General features: G+C 35.6%; 1 protein-coding gene and 1 non-coding gene across 6 annotated transcripts in view; both read left to right on the top strand.

The window, feature by feature from the left end:
* PHIP (pleckstrin homology domain interacting protein) overlaps positions 1–22,436 on the top strand; it is a 128,267-nt gene that overhangs the window by 15,452 nt on the left and 90,379 nt on the right. For all 5 annotated transcript variants that reach the window (XM_061427263.1, XM_061427267.1, XM_061427266.1 and 2 more), the window contains exons 5-7: positions 430–580; positions 679–777; positions 21,717–21,877. In XM_061427263.1, the coding sequence (XP_061283247.1) occupies positions 430–580; positions 679–777; positions 21,717–21,877 (411 nt within the window). The remainder of the gene's footprint in view (positions 1–429; positions 581–678; positions 778–21,716; positions 21,878–22,436) is intronic.
* LOC133254531 (U6 spliceosomal RNA) lies at positions 19,206–19,312 on the top strand. Its single transcript, XR_009738702.1, has one exon. It is a non-coding gene; the product is annotated as a U6 spliceosomal RNA (small nuclear RNA).

Genomic DNA, 22,436 nt, shown 5'->3' with positions numbered 1-22,436 from the left:
TATTCTGGAGATTTTTAAAAATATCATTGGTGATAAAAAGTGTTTATAGTTAGATGATTTTTTGTTTATTTTGAAAATTAAAATATTAGACTGGAACATACCATTTTAGGTTATAATATATATTTTTTCATTGTTCAGTATTTGCATTGACTAGCATCTGTTAGTTTATAACTTGCTGTATTTAGGTTCCATCAATTCTTTTAGCATTTTTCCTCTTCAGTGGATTAAATCATGGTTGGGTAGTTTTATACTGTGAATCAAGGGATTTCACTGAATGAATGTGAATTTTTCCCCCCAAGTAAAATGAAATGTGACTAGCAAGAACAAATTACTATGTTTTTAAAAGTACATTTTATTTACTGTAAATAATTGTATCCTGTATCCCCACTGTATTTAGCAAACATTTTATCTGTGTCTTTCACATAATAGGTGAAGTATTACAGACATTTAGCACCTGATCACTTGCTGCAGATCTGTCATCGACTGGGACCTCTTCTTGAGCAAGAGATTCCACAAAGTGTTCCTGGAGTACAAACTTTGTTAGGAGCTGGAAGACAGTCCTTGCTACGCACAAACAAAAGTATGAAAAATTTCTAACAGCATTTAGATGGTCTTTTTCTCACTTTTTGTCTTTGTGTCCTATCTTTATATCCAATAAAAAATGTTTGTGTTTAATAGGCTGCAAGCATGTTGTGTGGAAAGGATCTGCTCTGGCTGCATTGCATTGTGGAAGACCACCAGAGTCACCAATTAACTATGGTAGCCCACCCAGCATTGGTGAGTTGTTTGAGTTCATTACCAAGTTGATAGCCTCTTAGTAAAGAGCTTTTGAAAATAAAAATGTTTTTTACTTGCTGTGAAGTCAGAGAATTTTCATTTTTTGTGTATTAGCCTTCAAAGAGGAAAAAGCCCTCAAATTTTTTTCTTATGTTAGTAATCTATAATGAAAAAGTCATAAGAATGTGTAATTATGGATTATAAATATTGTACTTATCTAATGAGCTCATTGGTATTTTTATAGAATATTGTTTTTTAAAGATATATGTCATTCTGTTGATTCAGTAGGCAATTGTATCATAATACAGATTAGTTGTAATAGTGTGGTTATTTTTATGAATAATTGTGTACTTTTTGGCCTTTAAAATTTCAAGAAGGAAAACTGATGTAGATAGATCTTCTTGAAATGCCCTCTAAATTCATCCTTTTTAACTCCACTACTACAGGGTGCTTATCTTACCTGAATTACTATAGCCTCCTTCACATAGTCTTGCTTCCGGGATCTTCTCCCTCTCTCCCTTTCAGGTTATACTATATGTAACCCTGTAATATTACTCTTATTTAATTCTACTTCTGCTATGTCTCTCTTCTGCTCAAGGTAGTATGAGAGGTAGCTTATGGTATTTTAATGGAGTTGCAGTTCCTCTACCACCAAGTCTTACTTCTGACTTTCATAGAGCTTCGTATTTTAATCATAGCCTCTTCTGTCCCTACCCTCCTGCTTAGTTAGAAGTGTCTTCTCCCTCTTTCTTCTACCTGTCCAGATTATACTTATTTCTCTTCCTTTTCTGGGTAATTACAGTCAGTATTACCATATTATAATTTGTCAGTATTATGGTTTTGTATAACTTGTTTAATGTTTATATAAAATATGCTTTTCTATTGTTTTACTTACAGAAGTACTTTCTAAGGTTTTGTGTTTTATCTGGGGCATTTTGTATTTCATAGACAATTTTGATGTATTTGGGTATAAATCTAACTGTTAGTACTGGAAAGATGATCTCTTTTACTTTAGATTTTTCTCATTGGTTTCATGAAGTTTGACTGTGATATTCCTTGGTGTCATTTTTTTCTGTTTATCAAGCTTGAGATTTATTAGGCTCCTTGAATCTGTAATGTCTTTTATTGGCATTGGAAAATTGTCAGCCATTATCTTTTAAAATATCATGTCTGCTCCATTCTCTCTCCTCTCCTGGAACTCCAGTTAAACAGATGCTAGGCTTTCTCACTGTCTTCTCTCTTCCCCTCTCTTGTATGATTTACATCTTTTTTAGTTTTCTCTGAGCTGTTTTCCAAAGTTATCTTGTGGTTTACCCATGGTGGGTAATCATGGGTGATCTTTTTTTTTTTTTTAATATGATTGTCCTGGTTAAATAATGATTCCTATGTGTTCTCAGTATAATGAACAACTATAAAACAACAAAGGATTTGAGACACGAGTATATTTTCACCTAGAAAATTATACTAGGAAGTAGAACAGTTTTCTTAAAAGAAGGGGAAGGTAAATTTATTAGAAATGTCCCCTCTAGGGAAAAGTCTATCCTTTTTTTGAAAAAATGCAGATCCATTTAATAAGGGGAATATGTTGTTCTTTCAACGCATTGTCAGGCAACACTGTGGAAGGCAGTGAAAGTGCAAAAATGATTGATAGTAACTTTCCTCTTAACATTTGCTATGTGAGTAATTACTCTGTTCAGGCACTATTCTAACCATTTTCCATTTATTTTTATCTTTTAAAACCTTAAATGATCTTTAGGTAGGAAATACTTTTACTTTACAGAGAAGGAAATTGAGGCATGAAAAGGTTTGGTGACTTGATCAGGGTTACATGTTTAGTGAGTCGTGAAAGTACAGTGACTCCCATTATGCTGTTCCTTATTCTTAATAAACTAATAGTTAACAGTTGGTTAACACTTGGCTACTCAAGAAAGTTGGTATTAGTCATATTTTGGAAAAGGATACCAGATTATATTTATAAAGTCAGATAAAGTATTTTAGGCCATGTCATTAATCATCAGATCAGTAAATATTGCTGACGTGGTTATAGGGGATTTAAATATGGCAAAAATAACTTGAGCTTTGTGTCACATCAGGAGAAATGCCGCTGGTATATTCAGGTAATAGAATTAATTACCATGCAGGTAATTGTTGTACCTTTCTGAAAGAGTTTTATTTCATTTTTAAGGTTTATGATAACATTTTTCCATTCAGATTTTCAGGAAGTTGCTCTTCATATTTAAAAAACAAAAAAATGCCTGTACTGGAACGCTGATTTTACCTGATGTTTTTGTATTCGCATATAATTTTTGACATCTCTAAAGAGAAGCTGGACTAATCAAAATGACTCTACTTACTAATAGTCGTAGTTTAGTGCCGTGTCTCTTCAGTTCACCTTGGTGACAGTCTTAAATGTCTTGTCATTATTATGAAAGTGTGATTGGGTGGTAATGGGAAGAAAAAGTCATTAGGTTTTTTGGCAGAATAATTTGCCTGCATAGTGATAGAATATTCATTTCAGGTTATCACAGACTATGAGTCAGAAGATTTTTATTTTTAAATATGAGTGTTAGTATCTTATTTTGTTGATTCCTCTGCCATTTCTGTCTGGCTGCCTCTAAAAATTTTCCTTGTTCTTTTCCTGGATCAATGTAGTATTACCAAAGACCCATGTAATAAAAAGATCTTAGCATTATAGCTTTTCTTAAAATACAAATGGGAATGTTTAGTGTAGATTCAAATATTTAAGGTTTGATACATTTGGGAAATAGGCTTTTTAAAAAAATTTTTGAAATAAATTACTTACTGGAAAGTTGCACAAAAAGCTTTTATAACCCGTTGCGCAGTTTTTCCTCATGTTACAGTCCTATATTATCTAGAATTCCTTAAAACTGCTCCGCCAATGTTATTATTAACTAAACACCAGACCATATTCATATCTCACCACATTTTCCAACTTAATTACTTTTTCTTGTTTCAAGATCTGGTACAGAATACAATACTGCATTTAAGGCTTGCACAGTTTTTTTAATTAAACTTTTTACTATAACTCAGAAAATCATTTAAGATTGGGGTGATGGTAAATTGGATTTTCCTTTCTTAGATTTTTTTTTCAGTAAGGCCTGTATATTCTGTTCAGTCCTTTGCATCTGTTTTCCATTGCCACAGCCACATGTGGGCCTTGTGCTCTTTGCCTGGAGCTCTGCATCATTCATTCACTTCCCAGGTAAATATTAGTGTTAGTCACTCAGTCGTGTCTGACTCTTTGAAACCCCTTGGACTGTGGCCCGCCAGGCTCCTCTGTCCATGGAGTTCTCTGGGTCGGAATGCTGGAGTGGGTGGTCATTCGTGGGTGGTCATTCCCTTCTCCAGGGGATCTTCCCGACCCAGGAATTGAACCCAGGTCTCCTGCATTTCAGGCAGATTCTTCACCATCTGAGCCACCAGGGAAGCGTGAGTAAAGACTGCATCCCTGCATCATGTCCCACACTGGCTTAGAGCTGGAGAGTAGGATAATGAGGAGCATGGCCTCTGCTCTCCTAGAATTACAGATTAAATGATCTCCTGCCTCCAGTCTTATTCCTCTACCCTAGAACTTAGCTCTAAACCAGGGTTTCTTAACTTCAGCACTGTTCTCATTTTGAGCCACATAATTCCTTTTCATAATTGACTGTCCTATGCATTGTAGGGTGTTTATCATCATCCTTGTCTGTAGCAACTCCAGTGGTAACTACGGAAATGTCTCCAGAACATTCCCAGATGCCCCTGGGGTAAAATTGCCTCCTGTTGAGAACTGCGGCTCTGAACTTTCTAAAATGCAGATGTGATCACGTCATGCCTCCTTTTCCCCAGTGACTTTGAATAGTCTCAGCCCTGTAACGTGGCTCACAAAATGGACCTTCTCCCGCCTTTTCCTCACTTGTACCTTGTGCTGCAGCTTTGTACAACTATTTGGCAGTTCTTAAAATCAGCCAAAGTCTTTTCATCCCTTTCTCTCTGCAGTGTCCCTCATTCTATGAACATTTATCTATTCATGCTTTAAAACCTAAATGTAACCAAGCAGAATTAAGTACTTATACTTACTCTGCTATAGCTTTTGTCACATAATCATGGCTATTTATTTACCTTTGTTTTTTCTGCTGTACTGTTAGGTTCTGGAAGTTGGAAGGTATGTGTTTGTGCTCTGTATACACCCAACTCCTCAGCATTAGTATATATTTAATAAAGAGGCAGTAGGTAATTGATATAATTGGTGACCTCCAGTAGAACAGGAAAAGTTCAGAAATGGGTTGGGGGTAAAAAACAGAGTAGATGGTTGGAAGAAGAGAGAGACTCAGTCTTCAAGGATAGCTGTGAGGTAAACAAAAACCCCAAAACTGACTTTTAGGAAATAAAGTTTATTAGTGAACTGGGTTATTGGTTCATTGTACCTGGAATATTAAAACTCATACCTGTATAATTTCGAAACCAACTCTGGAGTTTATCTCAGTGCTTTCTTACCCTATTTTATTGTATTATCTGCTTTTAAATCTTGACTACTTTGTACCTCCTATTATTTGATACAAATTGTGAAAACTGCTTGAATTTCAGTCTCAGGGCAGAATAACCAATGTGAGTTGGCTCCTTTCCAGCCCTTTACAACCTCCTGTAATAAATGTTTTCGAGAGGCAGAAAAATAAAAAAATACCATTAATCTTTTATCACTAACTTCTGACAATTTTCTGTGGAAGAGTTGTGAATGTGTACTTGTCATGGCAACGTTTACTTTCAGAGGTGCTAACAAATCTCTGATATTTGTCCTTTCTCACCTCCTTACCCATGTTATGCCTCTTTTTGAATACAGTTTATTCTGTATTTACCTATGATAAACAACCCTACTTCAATAGTAAGTGACATGGTTGGGGAAGAAAGTAGGAGAGGAGATAAATACATTAAGGCTGTTTTTAAAGTTAAATTTGGAGACTGTGAAGCATGTTTATCTTGTGAAAAAGATTGTATTAAATTAAAGCAGTCATTTGCTAATTGCCTTGTTTGCCTTTTTCTTAGATTTAACATGTCAGCAAAGTAAACTCCTAATCTCTAGGTTTCCCAAGTTTTCATCTCTTTTGTTTGCCAGATGCTACCATCTCTTTGTTATTTTACTTGTTGCTTCTGCAGCAAAGTTGCAGTCTTGGTGAGTGGAAATAAGGAGTATTGGAGAACCTGATTCTTCAAAATGTTTGTGTGTAAGGAGTCAGCTTTGCCTTTAAAAGCAGCTTTACTCCACAAATATCCAGTTAAGGTTAAAAAGCCTATACAGTAGTTCCTCTCTTGATGGTGGATATGTTCTAAGCTCTCCTGTGGATATTTGAAACGGCAGATTGTACCAAACCCTATATATATTGCTTTTAAAGAAGTATCTGATAAAGTTTAATTTATAAATTAGGCACAGTAAGAGATTAACAATAACTAATAAATAGAACAGTTATAACTATATACAGTTGACTGTTGAACAGTCCAGGGATTAGGGGCACTGATTTCTCTGTCCCTTGCAATTATGTAGTACTGTAGTATTTATTGAAAAAATCCTAATATAAGTGAATCCATGTTGTTCAGTGGTCAGCTATACTGTAATGAAAGTTTTGTGAATGTGATCTCTCATTTTCTCTCTCAAAATACCCCATTGTACAAATTTAATGCCTTTTTTTTTAGCCTCAACTACGCACTTATCACAGAGTGTTGCTGTAGTTTTTGTGATTTGAAGTGCAACAGCAAAACTAGCACACATTCTTTTTCCTTCATCACAGTTTCACAGATAAAATATTCATTCTTTTATTTATTTATTTTTTGGCCTCACCTTGCGGTTTGTAGAATCTTAGTTCCCTGACCAGCGATTGAACTTCAGGCCCTGGTAGTGAGAGCACCAAGTCCTAATCATTGGGCTGCCAGGGAATTCCTAGGAATTTTTTTTCCCTTTGTTTACTTAGCTGAAAACTTTCACCTTTTCACTGAAAGGATACATTTTACAGCTTCTCTTTGGCTTATTTGAATTGCCCACATCACTACTCTTACACTTTAAGCCATTATTAAGTAAATAAAGGTTACTTGAACACAAGCACTGCAATACCAGGGACAGTCAATCTGATGACCGACATGGTCTGATAACTCAAATGACTGCTAAATGAATGAACCGGATATGCTGGACTATGGAGAAGGCAATGGCAACCCAATCCAGTATTCTTGGCTGGAGAATCCCATGAACAGAGGAGCCCAGCTGGATACAGTCCATGGGGTTGCACAGAGTCAGACACAACTGAGTGACTAACACAACATGCTGGACTAAAGGATCCTGGGTAGCATGGATCATCGATCACACTACTCAGAATGGTGTGCAGTTTAAAACTCAGAGGAGTTGTTCATTGCAGGAATTTTACATTTAATATTTTCAGACTGATTGACCACAGGTAACTACAACTGCGGAAAGAGAAACCGTGAATTAGGGAGGGACTACTGTATGTTAAAAGGAGTCTTAAATCTTGTCCACATTTCTAGTTTTCTCAGAGGAAATAGTTTGAACAAAGGCACCAAATATTCACTTAAAATTAGTTATGAATCTTGACTGCTCAAGATGTGTGGCCTTAGGCAAGTTGTTTATTTTTTCAACCTCTCAATTTCCTCATCTGTAAAGTGGAGATAATATCTACCATATCTAGTTATTTGGAGGCACCATGAAATTAAAAGACGCTTACTCCTTGGAAGGAAAGTTATGACCAACCTAGATAGCATATTCAAAAGCAGAGACATTACTTTGCCAACAAAGGTCCGTCTAGTCAAGGCTATGGTTTTTCCAGTGGTCATGTATGGATGTGAGAGTTGGACTGTGAAGAAGGCTGAGCACCGAAGAATTGATGCTTTTGAACTGTGGTGTTGGAGAAGACTCTTGAGAGTCCCTTGGACTGCAAGGAGATCCAACCAGTCCATTCTGAAGGAGATCAGCCCTGGGATTTCTTTGGAAGGACTGATGCTAAAGCTGAAACTCCAGGACTTTGGCCACCTCATGCGAAGAGTTGACTCATTGGAAAAGAGTCTGATGCTGGGAGGGATTGAGGGCAGGAGGAGAAGGGGACGACAGAGGATGAGATGGCTGGATGGCATCACTGACTCGATGGACGTGAGTCTGAGTGAACTCCGGGAGTTGGTGATGGACAAGGGGGCCTGGCATACTGCGATTCATGGGGTCGCAAAGAGTCGGACACGACTGAGCGACTGAACTGAACTGAAATGAGTAGCAAAGTGAGGCACAAAGTAGGTGACAGAAGATGTTATATTCTAACTTTGTAACATTCAGTTAATTATTTTGCAAAAACATCTAGAGTACATTTTTAAAGAGGAGATTCTAGGAGATTCTTTTCCCTTCTCATTTTCACTGTTACATTTTGCCATATTTTCAATACTGTATTTGACTTATTCTGAAATGGCTCTTAGCATATCTGGCACTGGGCTAGGGTCTGCAATTGTAGGGTTAAGTTTTTTTCTTTTATGACTATATTTCTTTAATAGTTCTTAGAAAAAGCTTTTATATTATTATAAATCTTGGAGCTTTAGCATATAATGTCTAATTTAACAATTGGCATATAATTCACTAAATTTTAAGATTCTATTCATTCTTTCCCTAATACTCTACTCAATCTTGTACCTTTTCCTGCCTTTTATACAATCCATATTTTAATCCTTAGTTAGGTGTCTACTCATCACTTATTTGCATACATTTATTTTGATCTGCTGTTTTCTCAGTAACCATTTTTCCTTCCAGAATTTATTTTCTTTTGCCATTTTAATCTTCTAGCTAGGAAATAGTTACATGGTTTTATAATTTGTGTTGTTCTTTAACCATTTACATATTTGGGGGGCAGTCCTTGGTTTTGTTTTTTAATCTGTCCCCTGGATGATATTTACTGCTTTTAGGGCTTGAGGATAGAGGTTATTATTGTATTATTCCTTATAGATCCAGCCCCTCAGCATCAGTAAGTATTAAATGAAGAGATAATATATAATTGCTGTAATTGATGAACTGGGGTAGAATAGGAAAAGTTCAGAATAATATTCATATTTTCACTTGTCACAGATTTTTGTTTTTTTATCTCCCTTCTCCTTCACCCCTCCCCTGCTCACCTCTTCCTTCTTTCCTTCCTAAAAACAGGTAGTTAATGAGAGACTACTAAAATGTATTGCATTTTTGTTTTTTAAGGGAAATAAAACTAATGTTCAGTATGCCAAAGCACCACATATATAAAATAGACATTCATATTTTTCTTTTGTTTAAATTTCTTTTCAAATTGTGATTGACCAAAAAAGGGGAGGCACTTTGAAGAATGACAGTTTCCTTGGGTGAGTTTAAATGGTTGCTCTTGTGGCTGTGTTTATTTTCTTTTGTAAATCGTACAGTAAAATTTGTTTTTAGGTTATGGATGTGATAAGAGGTGCCCTCCTGCCCACCATATAATGTGTCTGACATATAATTTCAGAACTAATTAGGAAGCACTAGCCATTTCCTTTTTTAGTTTGCATCATATCTTTTTCCGGATTGATTATTGGGTTTGATGTTAAATCTCATAGCTCTCTAAGTGAAGCAAATTATCATATTTTCTTCGTAAAGTCTCTGACTTTTTATTTCAAGTTTCTTCAGGGAAACTTTGAAGTTCAGGATTGAACATCTAACTAGACATCTTAAAAACTGGGAAGTCCATGATTAAGCTGAGTAGATATTTACATAAACAGCAGCAATTTGTTCAAGCATCTTTAGGGAGATGCAAGGGGAAAATGATCTCACATAAAAGTCTCTTAAAAAAAAGTAAAGGAAAAAAGTAAGATCCACTTTTATAATATGAAGATTTGACTGTTTAAGGACTGTCAGTATAGATGTTAGTACATAATGCTGTCAAGTTTATAAAAGGTTTTTATTTGCTTTTTATAATAACTGCAAACTACCCCTACCTTTATTAATGAGAAAACTGAAACTTAAGAGAGGTGGTGAGTAACTCAGTTATATCTTTGGATATTTTATTTCTCATCTTATGCATTTAGCTTTGATCATATTTATATAGCACCTTTTTACCTTTCCTGTGAAATTCTATATTCATTAGTCTTGTACTACCCGTGTCCATTTTATTGATTTGGGTATAGGAACTTTTTGAATCATGCCCCAGTATATGAATTCTAGAAACAGTAAAACATGGTGTGTTCTCTCAAGTTTGTATCTTGCCTGATAAATACTTAAATTTGAGAGAAAATATTCAGTTCCTTGAGAAGGCCTTCATAATCTTGTTGGCCCACTGATTAAGTTTTTCTAAAATGAAATTTTGTGTTTTGAACCCTCTGATTTCTTTTGTAAAATCACCTTTTGCTTTTAGTTACATACCTTCAGATCTGTTCTCATTGTTCTCAAGAGATAAAACTGCAGTTATCCCAAAGCAAATCTTTTACCATATTATTCCCACTTTTTTCTCCCTAGAAAGCTTCAATTTATTGTCTTTGGAAAATAGCCCAAAATGCCTGGCATAGCCTAGAAAGCACTCTGCAGTCAGCCTCTTCCTCCTTAGTCGTTTTCTCTGATGCTGCCTCGTTTGTGCTCCAAGGGCTGGTCACACCTGACTCCCTTCTGTTGCTTAAATGTTGCGCTCCTTCCAGCCTCCGACCATTGCACACGCCCTTCCCTCCACCTAGATAGATTATCACCTCCCTGCCTTCCCTGGCTGTTCATTTTCCAGGTATTTAAATATCAGTTTTTAGGGAAGTGTACTCTGACTCCCTGATATCCTCCTGCCCTATATGTTTAGGATCCTTTGGTGTATATTTCAAGATTTCTCTGTACCTTCTATTTGATGGAACTTAACATTGTTGTAAGTCCTTGTTCATGTCTTTCTTCCCTGCTAAACTGCAGTCTCCATGATGGTAAGTTCTGTCTTTTCTTTTTCTTTGTTATATCCTTTAGTTCATACTTGGCCCATATAGGTGCTCTATAAATGTTTGTTGACTCAAAATTGAATGGTTAAAATGTTTGGGGGGAAAAAAAAACCCTAACTTTTTAAAAAATGAATTTTTATTTAAATAGCTATTAAAATATTTAAAACTGAAAATATTATACCATTGTATTTTCTGTATCATCACATGAGTTTCCAGGAAAGAAATGAGAAGGAAGAATCATACAAATCAGGGATTGTACAGCTCTAATAAATTACAACTTGTAATGTCTGGTTTTTTGTTTGGTTTGGTTTTTTAGTGCTTATTTTTGTATTTGGTTGGTGAATTTTTTTTTTTTTTTGCTTAACTCGTGAAATCATTTTTTCATCTTCTGTGTTTTATTTCCGTTAGTATTTGAGTTCTTTTCAGGCATTATTCATATTTGTGACATCTGCTAAATCTTAAAAACGTGTCTTTCAAATGGGAATTACAACTAAACTTGAAATTAAATAGGTAGAGATTTGGAGGGCAGCTGCTGTTCATACTAATTATTTTAGATACGTTATAAAAGAGGGAGGGAGGATCTCTTGGGTTTTGTGTCACCCATGTAATTATTTCGCTTTGCTTTTCTGTTTTCTCTTGCCTCACTCCCCATCCTTTTTTTTTTGTGGACAGATAAGCTAATTACAGGATTATTCTTCAAATGTTGCAACCCTTTGCACTTTAAAGTTGGCATTTTTGTTCATTATGATTATTGTTACAGAATTTTATTTGTCTTGTTCTTACGTCGAGTCGTTACTAGTTACTTGTGTATTGTGATAGAGACCAGATGATGCTGTGGAAATAAACCAACCTGTGTTGAATTATTTCCTAGATTATCTCTGGCCCTCAGATTACGAATATTTGGTTGTAATTTTCTACTAATAGCTATTTGTATCTAATATCTGTTAGAATTACTGTGGTGAGCTTTTCACTAGTGGCTCTATAGAGAATTAAATGTTACAGGTTCCTTCGTATATACGTCCTTAACAAATAAAATTGAATCTAAACTATCTTTACCATCTTTTACTTTAAAAATTTAATGGGAAAGATTTAGAAACAAACATAAACAAAGTTGATGACCCATTTTATTTTATGGCTTCTGAATCAAACTAGACGTGAATACTTTGTAGTATATCCATTGTCAAATAGGCAATGGTTATTCTCTGTAGTGTATACATTCATGTACTTTAATGTGCTTAGTCTTTAGGGTTTCTTTTTTTTTTAATGATTAAATAAATTTAAATTCCTTGAATCTTTATCCCTGGATCTGTTTTTATCAGTCTTTGAATTTAAGCTTAATCTCTTTAGACAGTTCATATCTTTCATATTACTCTTGAGCTCCTCAAGGTAGGCTGAGCTATACTTTATTTAATAAAATATTAATCAGGATGTACATATGCTCAATGCAGAAAACTTGGAAAACAGAGCAGCTGAAAAATTAACCAGTCTCACTGGTTATCTGTTACTAATACGTCAGCATGTTTCCTCTCAGTCTTTTTTCCTAATGTTTGTCTACTTAAGCAGTATGGTAAGAGTGCACTCTTTGGAATAAGCTTGAATTCAAACCTGGGCTTCATCTCTGGGATTGAATGGGAAAATTAGATTCTGCCTTTCAGTTCTGTTATTGGTAAGGAGTGTCCGCAATACGCGGATAATTGTCATACCCATTTTAAAGATCCATGAGGATTACATCAGAATGTATATGAAGTTCCTTGAACAGTGTCAGGTACATAGTAAAAGCACTCAGTAAATATTAGCTATTATTTTCCAAATCTGCTACACATCATAATAGTTTTCTGTTGCTTTTTTCCCCTCCACAAGAATAGCAGATAAGACTTTTTTGTACTAGATTCTTGAAGCCGCCCCCATAAGAACCTCTCTCTAGCTTCAATCACTGTTGACTTTCATCTTCCTTAATAGGTACTTTCTCAAGATACTTGATTCTTGGTTTTAGCGTAAGTTTTCTTTTAGGGAATTAGATAGCTGTTTTTTGTGACCTGCACAATTGCATCATCTTTCCATTCAAACATTTTTGTGATCCTTTAAAAAAATTTTTTTATGTAATTTTATGCATTAGCAAATACTTTATTACCACACAATACTTTATTTAGTGGAAATCACCAATGCCGTGTAGAGAAAACTTTTTGGACTTGTTGTGAATTTGGAAGATTATTGCTATAGAAATTGGCCTCTGATCGTGGATGTAGCATTATTTTGTTGGGCAAGCTAATTATTGTCTAAAGAGGTAGATCATATTACAGTTGATTTTCACGTAGTTTTGCTTACATGATTATCATTATTTTTGTACAGGCAGACCTCAGAGGTATGATGGGGTTCTAGACCACTGCAATGAAGTTGATATCATAGTAAAGCGAGTCACACCAATTTTTTGGTTTCCCAGTGCATGTAAAGGTTATTCACACTGTACTGTAGTTTATTAATTGTGCAATAGCATTATGTCTAAAAGGAACTGTAGATGCCTTCGAAAATAATACCGTTGGAAAACCGTGCCAGTAGACTTGCTCAATGCAGAGTTGTTACAAACCTTCAGTTTGTAAAAGCAAATAAAGCACTCCAGTATCTGCAAAGTGCACTAAAGCAAAGCATAGTAAAATGAGGTATGTTTGTAATTTACTCAAGTTTAATTCTGTAGGTTTCCAAACTCTGACAGAGCCTTTATTTAACAGAGATTGTGGAGATTAAAATGAAATCTAGATACTGATTCTGCAGAATCTACTCTTTTGTACTTTAATTTAGGAACTGTTTATATGGTTATTAATTACAAGTTATAACTAATTCTGCATTTTATGTATAGAAACTCTGGAACCTTTCTAAGTGTTTTTTTAAAACCAGAATCACAGAATAAAGTTGGTCAAAATATAGTACAAAAATAAAGCTGATAAAAAATTAAAGTCTTCTGGTAAAATATTCTGATGTTTCTTATCTGAGTACCCTTTTTTTATTACCAGAAAAGGGTCTAGTTGCACCTTCTGAAGTACATGTTCTTTCTTCTTTTTGCATCCTCCTTTAATTCTTCTACTGGCACAAACCTTAATTCTCCAGGTTTTGGAATCTACTGCCACCTGCCTCTCTTTTGCATTCATTATGCTGCCAGCATGGCTCTGCTTTCACATGTTGGCAAAAGTGGTAGACACTAGTCCTGGCCCTCTGGTTGCAGTAGCTAACCCACATTGGACTAGATACTGTATTGTTTTATGTTTTTCATAAGAGTTGAAACTTCAACAGCAGCAAAAGCCCAGCTTCTTTCTGCATTTTTGTTAATTGATAGTAAGTTTAATTTTTTTCTTCAATTCGTCTTTCTTAACATGACTTATTTTGACCTTGGGTAATTCATTGCAGTTACACCGTGTGCCCTCGTCCATTTTTTTTTTATTGGCTACACTGTGTGGCTTGTGAGCTTTTAATTCCTCCACTAGGGACTGAACCTGGGCCCTCAGCAATGAGTGCGCAGAGTCCTAACTAGTAGACTGCCAGGGAATTCCTCCATTTTTTAAAATACTTAGCCAGTTGATCTTGTGGGGTATTTTGCTAAGTGAAATAAGTCAGACAGAAAGACAGATACTGGATTATGTCACTTACATGTAGAATTAAAAAATTCAACAAACTGGTGAATATAACAAAAAGAAGCAGACTCATAGATATGGAGAACAAACTAGTGATTACCAAGGGAGAGCAAAGGAGGGGGCCCAATGTTGGAGTAGGGAATTAAGAGGAATAGGGTTATAAAGTAAGCTATAGGGTATATTAGACAACACAAGGACTATAGCCAATATTTTATAATAAGTGTAATTGGCGTATAGACTTTAAAAATTGTGAATCACTGTTTTGTAAACCTGTAACTTACATAATACTGTATAACAAATACACTTCACCTTCAAAAAATTGGGACAAAAAGTACCTATTAGAAGGGGGGGCCTTTTGGAGGGAGGTGATGATATTTCTGCCTTAGTTCTTTATTATCTGCAGAGATTTTATCATATGTTTTTCTAATATTCTCAAAAATATAGTCACTAAGGTTATTGCAGATGCTCTTTTTTGGCAGCTATCCATTTTTTCCTCATAAACTTGGTTCATGTGATAGAGATTTGTCTACAGATTTCCCATGAACTTGATTCACATGGTACAGATTTGTATAGTGAGGAAAACTGAGGTAAATCTGCTTATGTCTATCTTTTTCTAAAATATCTGCATTGGAAACTTGGCCCATTTGTGGGATGAAAGTACCATGTTCCTGGATAGACAGATGGCAACTGTTTATAGGTAAATGAAATTAAGCTTATATTTCCAACAGGTGAATTTTTAAAAAACTTCTCAGTAGTCTTCAAACTATATAATTATAAATCAGGAGTAAGATATTTTTTAAAGGACATGAAGAATAGCCACATTCATACTAAAGTGTCACTAGTAAATTTAAAGTTTTGCTGCTGCTGCTGATGATTTAGTCACTACCTTATGTGCAACTCTTGCGACTGCGTGGACTGTAGCCCACCGGGCTCCTCTGTCCATGGAACTCTCCAGGCAAGAGTACTGGAGTGGGGTGCCATTTCCTTCTCCAGGGGATCTTCCCAACTCAGGAATCTAACCCTGGTCTCCTGCACTAACCTGCAGGCAGATTCTTTACCAACAGAGCTATGAACGAAGCCCAAAGTTTTGCTGCTAAGTCACTTCAGTCGTGTCCGACTCTGTGCAGCCCCATAGATGGCAGCCCACCAGGCTCTCCCGTCCCTGGGATTCTCCAGGCAGGAACACTGGAGTGGGTTGCCATGTCCTTCTCCAATGCATGAAAGTGAAAAGTGAAAGTGAAGTAGCCCAGTTGTGTCGGACTCTTCACGACCCCATGGACTGCAGCCTTCTAGGCTCCTCCGTCCATGGGATTTTCCAGGCAAGAGCACTGGAGTGGGTTGTCATTGCTAGTATATAAATAAACATGCCTTCAGTAGGTTAGTACAGAAATATATATACGATAATTAAATCACAGTTTATTAGAATAGAGAAGGGTTAGTTAGTGGAAAGATCGGAACAAATAGTTGATTATTTAGGGGAGAAAAAATATCTTTAGAGACTCACCTAGTAACATCTACCAAAACTCTGAATATGTTAAGGAGTTAAGTGAGAAATTTAAACCACAAAAACATAGAAGAAAATTTAAGTAGATATTTATTATACTGTTGGCTGGTAGAAGAACCATTCTAAAGCACTATACCAAGTTACAAAAGAAAAGAAAAATATTGATAAAATTGGCTGTGTAAACGTGTGAAATTATGAGATGTCAAAGAATAGCCAGGTATGAAAACCAAGTATATTGTGGAAAATGTTTCTGGATGAATGACTTGAGAAGTTGAAGTTGAGAGTACCTTGCTTAAAATCTCCACAGTATCATGTTTAAATACAAGTCCATCAAACTTAAAGCCTAGTTTTTATTTCATTAAGGAATATGGATGGCATAGCTATTAAAATTCTGTTTATGAGGGAAATCTCTGCAAAATTTTGTGTAATTGCTTTAGGTGGTAGAATTATGTAAAGACAGTATTCTTATTTTCTATGTTAAGTATGCATTCGTATTATGATTAAAGAAATAAATTAATTCTTAAAAAATACCTTGGTGTGAACTACAAAGAAATGACTTGTGGGGAAATTTTATTTACCAAGGATGTATGCACAGAAGTAATAGTTAAGACCCTACTGGCTAGATATATACAGAGTTATACCTGTTAATAACTTTAAGAAATTGTGGGTCTTTTGTTTATTTTGTTTAGTAACTAGTTCTAAATTGTGCACAAAGACTTTGTTTCAAAGGCTGTTATGAATGATTTGCTGCTACAAATGACACTTACCACTTTTTGCTCCTTTTCTTTCTCCATAGATCATACAAATGAATAGCAGTGATTTCTGGAAATTTTATTTCACTTTACTTGTCCATTCACTCAGAATGGTTGAATAAATATGTTTACCTATCCCTTTGCTTCCAAATTAAGTAAATTTAGCAGGGCAGTTGAAAGGAAGAATGGTATGGAATCTTTGAATCTGTAATCTGTCCAATAAAGAAATGCATTTTTGTTTTATTCCTAAACCTAATTGTTTTTTGTTGTGTAGTTAATTTATTAAGTCCACCAAATGCATAGCTTCTACTAAGTGCCAGCCACCACGGTCAGCGTTTAGACTAATCAAAGAACAAAACAGACCAAAAAAATTGTGCCTGTGTGGAGTTTATTATATTGTAGTAGGGGGAGATAGAAAATAAACAGTAAACATAAACAGCAAATAAAAGGTGATGATGGAAAAAGAGCAGATACTAAGCTCCATAGGGGCATCAGGAGTTAGCAGTGGTGGTAGGGGATGGGTTGTAATTTTCACTAGGCTGATCAAGTTAGGCTTCATTGAGAAGGTGACAGACTTTTGAGGAAAGATATGAAGAAGGAAGCCTGGGAATTAGCCACGTGGGGGGAGAGTGTTCTGGCCAGAGGGAATAGCGGGTGTAAAGACCCCAAGTTAGGAGCTTTACCTGATGTGTTGGAAGAATGGGGGTGATTAGAATGGTTGGAATAGACCAAGTCAAGGGGTCAGATAATGGACACAAGATTGTGCAGAGTCTTGGTAGGCTGATGTATGATGAACTTGGTGTTTATTGTGAATCAAATGAACACTGCAGTTTTGAACACAGGAGTGGTACTATAGGACAACTGGTTAGGTTGCTTTTAAAATTAAAAAATTTTACTTTAAAAGTAAAATTCACTTTTTACTAGAGGAGGTGGCATTTAAACTGGCCCTGAAGGATAAGAAAGAATTTGCCAAGTGAAGAAGATAGAAATTTGCTTTGGCAGGCTTAATTTAAGAACATTTCCCATCACCATACTTGGGAACATAAATGTACTTTTAAACAAAAGTCATATATGTTACTTGATATAAGGTTAAAACTATAATAATGTCATATAAAGAACTTATTCCTTTGTGACCTCTTATATCTGCTTAACCATGCTCATTTTAAAAATTGATGTTCTGGTTTAATAAAATTTAAGGAGTTCCTATAATCCAAGAGACATTTCCTTTTTCCTCAAAAATCCAATTACTGTTAACAATTTCTTGAGAAAGTGAATGATTGCCATTTGCTTTTCTGCCATAAAACTGTAAATTTAATTGAACCATCTTGTGTTTCTTATTATTAACTAAGATTCACTTATATACTTTTTTATTTAAAAGGCACTACACTCAGTTGCAGGAAATATGAATAAGGCAAAATTTCTGTGCTTAAGATACTTAAGATCTGGTAGGAGAGACAAGATGTTACGCAAATTGTGTAGTAAAAGAATATGTGAGTTCATTCAACGGGAATCCTACCACATCTTCTCTGCCTAATTGACCTAATTGACCTGGTCAGACCTTCTTCAAATCCAACCTCCTCAGTTGAACTTCAACTACTGAAGCATACCTGTATTTTTTCTCTAACCCCCCGTGTCAAGTTTGAACCACCAGCTTATTACCTAGGAACTCTACATCCTGTTTTCCCTGTATGTCATATCTTTTAGTTCTGTTGTACAAGTGTGTAAATTGGTTGACAGCAAGGACTCTGTTTGGTACCCTTTCCCTTAGGATGCTGATGTAGTATCATTAAAAATACTCAGTAGTTAATTGGCAGCCAAGCATAACATAGGGTGGTATGGAGTACAGTATTTGACTTAATGTTGTTTCTAAAAAGGTTTTCTTGAAATGTTGACTGTAAGGTAGCTTTTTGAAAGGGATGTTCTTTTTCTCAGTTGACTCTTAAAGTGAAAATAAAGGTTTAATCCCAGTTTAGGTAGAGATTCAGTAAAAACTGTTTAAGAGAGTAGTAACATTTTCTCTTAAGGGAATTAGTTTTTGCTTTATCAACTCTGAAGTATAGTCTTCATTAAAAATCCATCTTAAAAAATTCTGACCTATATAAAAGTGCCTTATCATAATTAAAATAATAGTTTTGGTATCGTAGTTACCTCCAAAGACCATATTTTTGTACCTGAACAGTGATAGAGATTTTAAGAAAATTTGACATTTTGAGTTTGTAAATTTGGGGTGGAGAGAATTAAACTGTATTGGTAACACAGTACGGTCAACATCTGTGCTCTATGTCATCACTTAATTTTCTATAAAACAGACAATAAGTGAGATGTTATTGATCCTTAGTGTTTGGATAAGATCATTTGAGTTCTCATTTGGCAGGACAGATGATGCCTGTGGTTTTGTGTGATCTTGACTCCAAATCAGTTGGAGCTAAAGTGCAGGTGGTCGTCTTTCACCAGGCCATTTCTGTGCATAAGGCAAAGTATATCAGGGTTTATTAGAAACTTACCAAATCCCTGTTACTGTATAACTAGTTTCAGCCTAAATATACTAATTAACAACTTTCAACAGTTTGTCTTAGGTAGCAGAGATGTTGAAATAGATTGTATCCTAGAGTGCTTGCTTCGGCAGCACATATACTAAAATTGGAACGATACAGAGAAGATTAGCATGGCCCCTGCGCAAGGATGACACGCAAATTCGTGAAGCGTTCCATATTTTTACCTAGATGCCCATCAGCAGATGAATGGATAAGAAAGCTGTGGTACATATACACAATGGAGTATTACTCAGCCATTAAGAAGAATACATTTGAATCAGTTCTAATGAGGTGGATGAAACTGGAACCTATTATACAGAGTGAAGTAAGCCAAAAAGAAAAACACCAGTACAGTATACTAATGCATATATATGGAATTTAGAAAGATGGTAACAATAACCCTGTGTACGAGACAGCAAAAGAGACACTGATGTGTAGATCAGTCTTATGGACTCTGTGGGAGAGGGTGGGGAGATTTGGGAGAATGGCATTGAAACATGTATAATATCATGTGTGAAACGAGTCACCAGTCCAAGTTCGATGCACGATACTGGATGCTTGGGGCTGGTGCACTGGGACGACCCAGAGGGAGGGTATGGGGAGGGAGGAGGGGGGAAGGTTCAGGATGGGGAACACATGTATACCTATGGTGGATTCATTTCGATATTTGGCAAAACTAATACAATATTGTAAAGTTTAAAAATAAAATAAAATTAAAAAAAAAAGATAGAAAAAAAATAAAAATAACTCATAAAAAATTGTCAAAGGAACAACAACAACAAAAAGATTGTATCTTAGAACTTGTCCTCTAACAGCAGGAGATGCACTCTTATCAGAATATAAAATAATTGATGTAGGAAAAGATCATGTAAGCACAATGGAATTATTCCTTAAATTATATTTTATTGCTTTAGAAACTGTAAAGTATTCTACCTTGTCGCCAGTCCCCAATGTTTTCTTTTTTTGCTTGTAAATGTAGTGTAAGCCAAACATTTATTGTATGTGAATAAGATAATATTCTGAGATTCTTTATGATGCACCTGAGAGATTTATATTTCATAAACTTTAGGGCATAATCGTAGGCTCTAAACCGGAGTTAAATATTGTTAATATCAATACTTTGTATATATTTAAATTGGGGGTTGGTGGGGGGGGGGGACTAAATTTAAATGTGAGAAACTGCAGTGCTTATTATCCAAAGTAGATGGCAGTCACAGTCAGAAAAAAGAAAGCCTTGTATTAAAAGATAATCTACAGGTGAAAATGTGCCTGCAGACCAGTCAGCATGTATTTATTGAGCACCTTCTTTGTTTATAATTCTAATTCCATCGTAATTATTGGTATAGAAAACAAAGAACAGTAGTAAGTAAGATGGAAAGGAACATCTTCGGCCAAATTCAGCGTATCAGGCTTTGGAGCAGGAGGTAAATTTCGTTCATATCTTGAAATGGGCGTTAAATGGGGGTTAAAACGGGCGAGGTGAAGAAAGAGGGCTAATAGGTTCTAGAAAAGGAATCATTGTACAGGTCTTCGGCAGGATTCCCAGCTTTTTTTTCTTTTTTTTTTTAAATTTATTAAATTTATTTATTTTTGGCTGTGCCGGGTCTTCATTACTACCCTCGGGCTTTCTCCAATTGCAGAGAACGGGGGGTTTCTCTGTTGGTGGTGCGTGGGCTTTTCATTGCTGTGGCTTCTCTGGCTGGGCTCTAGGCTCTGACTTCAGTAGTTGTGGCTCAAGGGCTTAGTTGCCCTGCCGCATGTGGAATCGTCCCAGGCCAGGGATCAAATCTGTGTCCCCTGCATTGGCAGGCGGATTCTTAACCACCAGACAACCAGGGAAGCCCTTAATTGTTATTATTATTAATGCAACAAGTTATTCCTCTGTCTTCATTTGTTGCAAAGTTTTTAGAAGTGTCATTCAGCGTGTCATATTTAGAGTGTTTAAGAATTGCTGTTTGTGGAAAAGAAAAAAGCACCGGATCCAGTTTCAACTGCTTTTATGAGAAAATCTATCTCATAGGAGACTTTTAAAGAAATAATGTCATACAGTCATTCTGGGTTTTAAAGAGCCTCTTTAGGTGGCTCAGAGGTTAAAGCGTCCGCCTGCAATGCGGGAGACCTGGGTTCGATCCCTGGGTGGGAAGATCCTCTGGAGAAGGAAATGGCAACCCACTCCAGTGTTCTTGCCCGGAGAATCCCATGGAGGAGCCTGGTGGGCTACAGTCCACGGGGTCGCAAAGAGTCAGACACGACTGAGCGACTTCATTCACTTCACTTCACTTCAGACAGAGTAGAGAGTAAAGAAGCCTGAGTTTTAATTCTAGCATCATGCCTTACTTTGTGACTTTAGGCAGGTTATTTAACTAGATTTTCTTGTTTGTAAAGTGAAGATAATAGTGCTTTTGACTTATTTCAGGTAAAATAACGGGCTTTACTATTTTGAAGACTTTTAACTAGGAGTCATATGCATTAGAAAGCATCTTTATTTTTACCAATATATGAGAAATTGAAATACATGAATTCTTAAAAGAGGATAATTAAGAAAATTAATTTCTGAATTATACTTATTTCCCCCTTTTCTTGGTAGCGGATACTTTGTTTTCAAGGAAGCTGAATGGAAAATACAGACTTGAGCGACTGGTTCCAACTGCAGTGTATCAGCACATGAAAATGCATAAAAGAATTCTTGGACACCTGTCGTCTGTGTACTGTGTAACTTTTGATCGAACTGGCAGACGGATATTTACTGTAAGTTTTTAAAGCATTATGTTAATTCATATATGAGATTACAAAAATGTTGCTTATAGTTGAACTTTGAAACAAAACCTTTGTTTTTCCTTTTAATTTGAAGAACTAGAAATTCACATAATACAACTGTCTGTAACAAAAGGTTGCTTAAAATTGGACTTCAAGTTTGGAATGTTTTTGAAAGACATGTTGTAACACAGTTACATTATTGTCCTCATGGATGAGTGTAATTCCCAGCATTATATCAGATAATGCAGTTGACATTTTGTAAAATGTCATACAATAGTTTTAATTCTAAACTTAAGGACATTTTATCCAAAGTGTATTAAGCACATTAGAGTCTGAGAAATGGCCCTTAAAGTGGTGATAGGGAAAAGTCTGAGCATATGTAAGCTTATTACCTTTTATCTTTAGAACCTCATCCTTCAGTATATCTGGCGTTCAAAGAATCTCTTTGGGTTTGTTTGTTACTGTTTTCTTTTAACTTGTTGAATGGAGAAAAGCAGAGCTTTTCAGCTTTTAAGTGAGAAAATTGCTTTTGGAAGTATTTCAATTTCTT

The sequence above is a fragment of the Bos javanicus genome, chromosome 9, assembly GCF_032452875.1.
Source record: "Bos javanicus breed banteng chromosome 9, ARS-OSU_banteng_1.0, whole genome shotgun sequence".
NCBI classification, from domain to species: domain Eukaryota; kingdom Metazoa; phylum Chordata; class Mammalia; order Artiodactyla; family Bovidae; genus Bos; species Bos javanicus.
The sequence above is the reverse complement of the archived record's forward strand: the minus strand, read 5'-3'. Positions and strand labels throughout refer to the sequence as shown.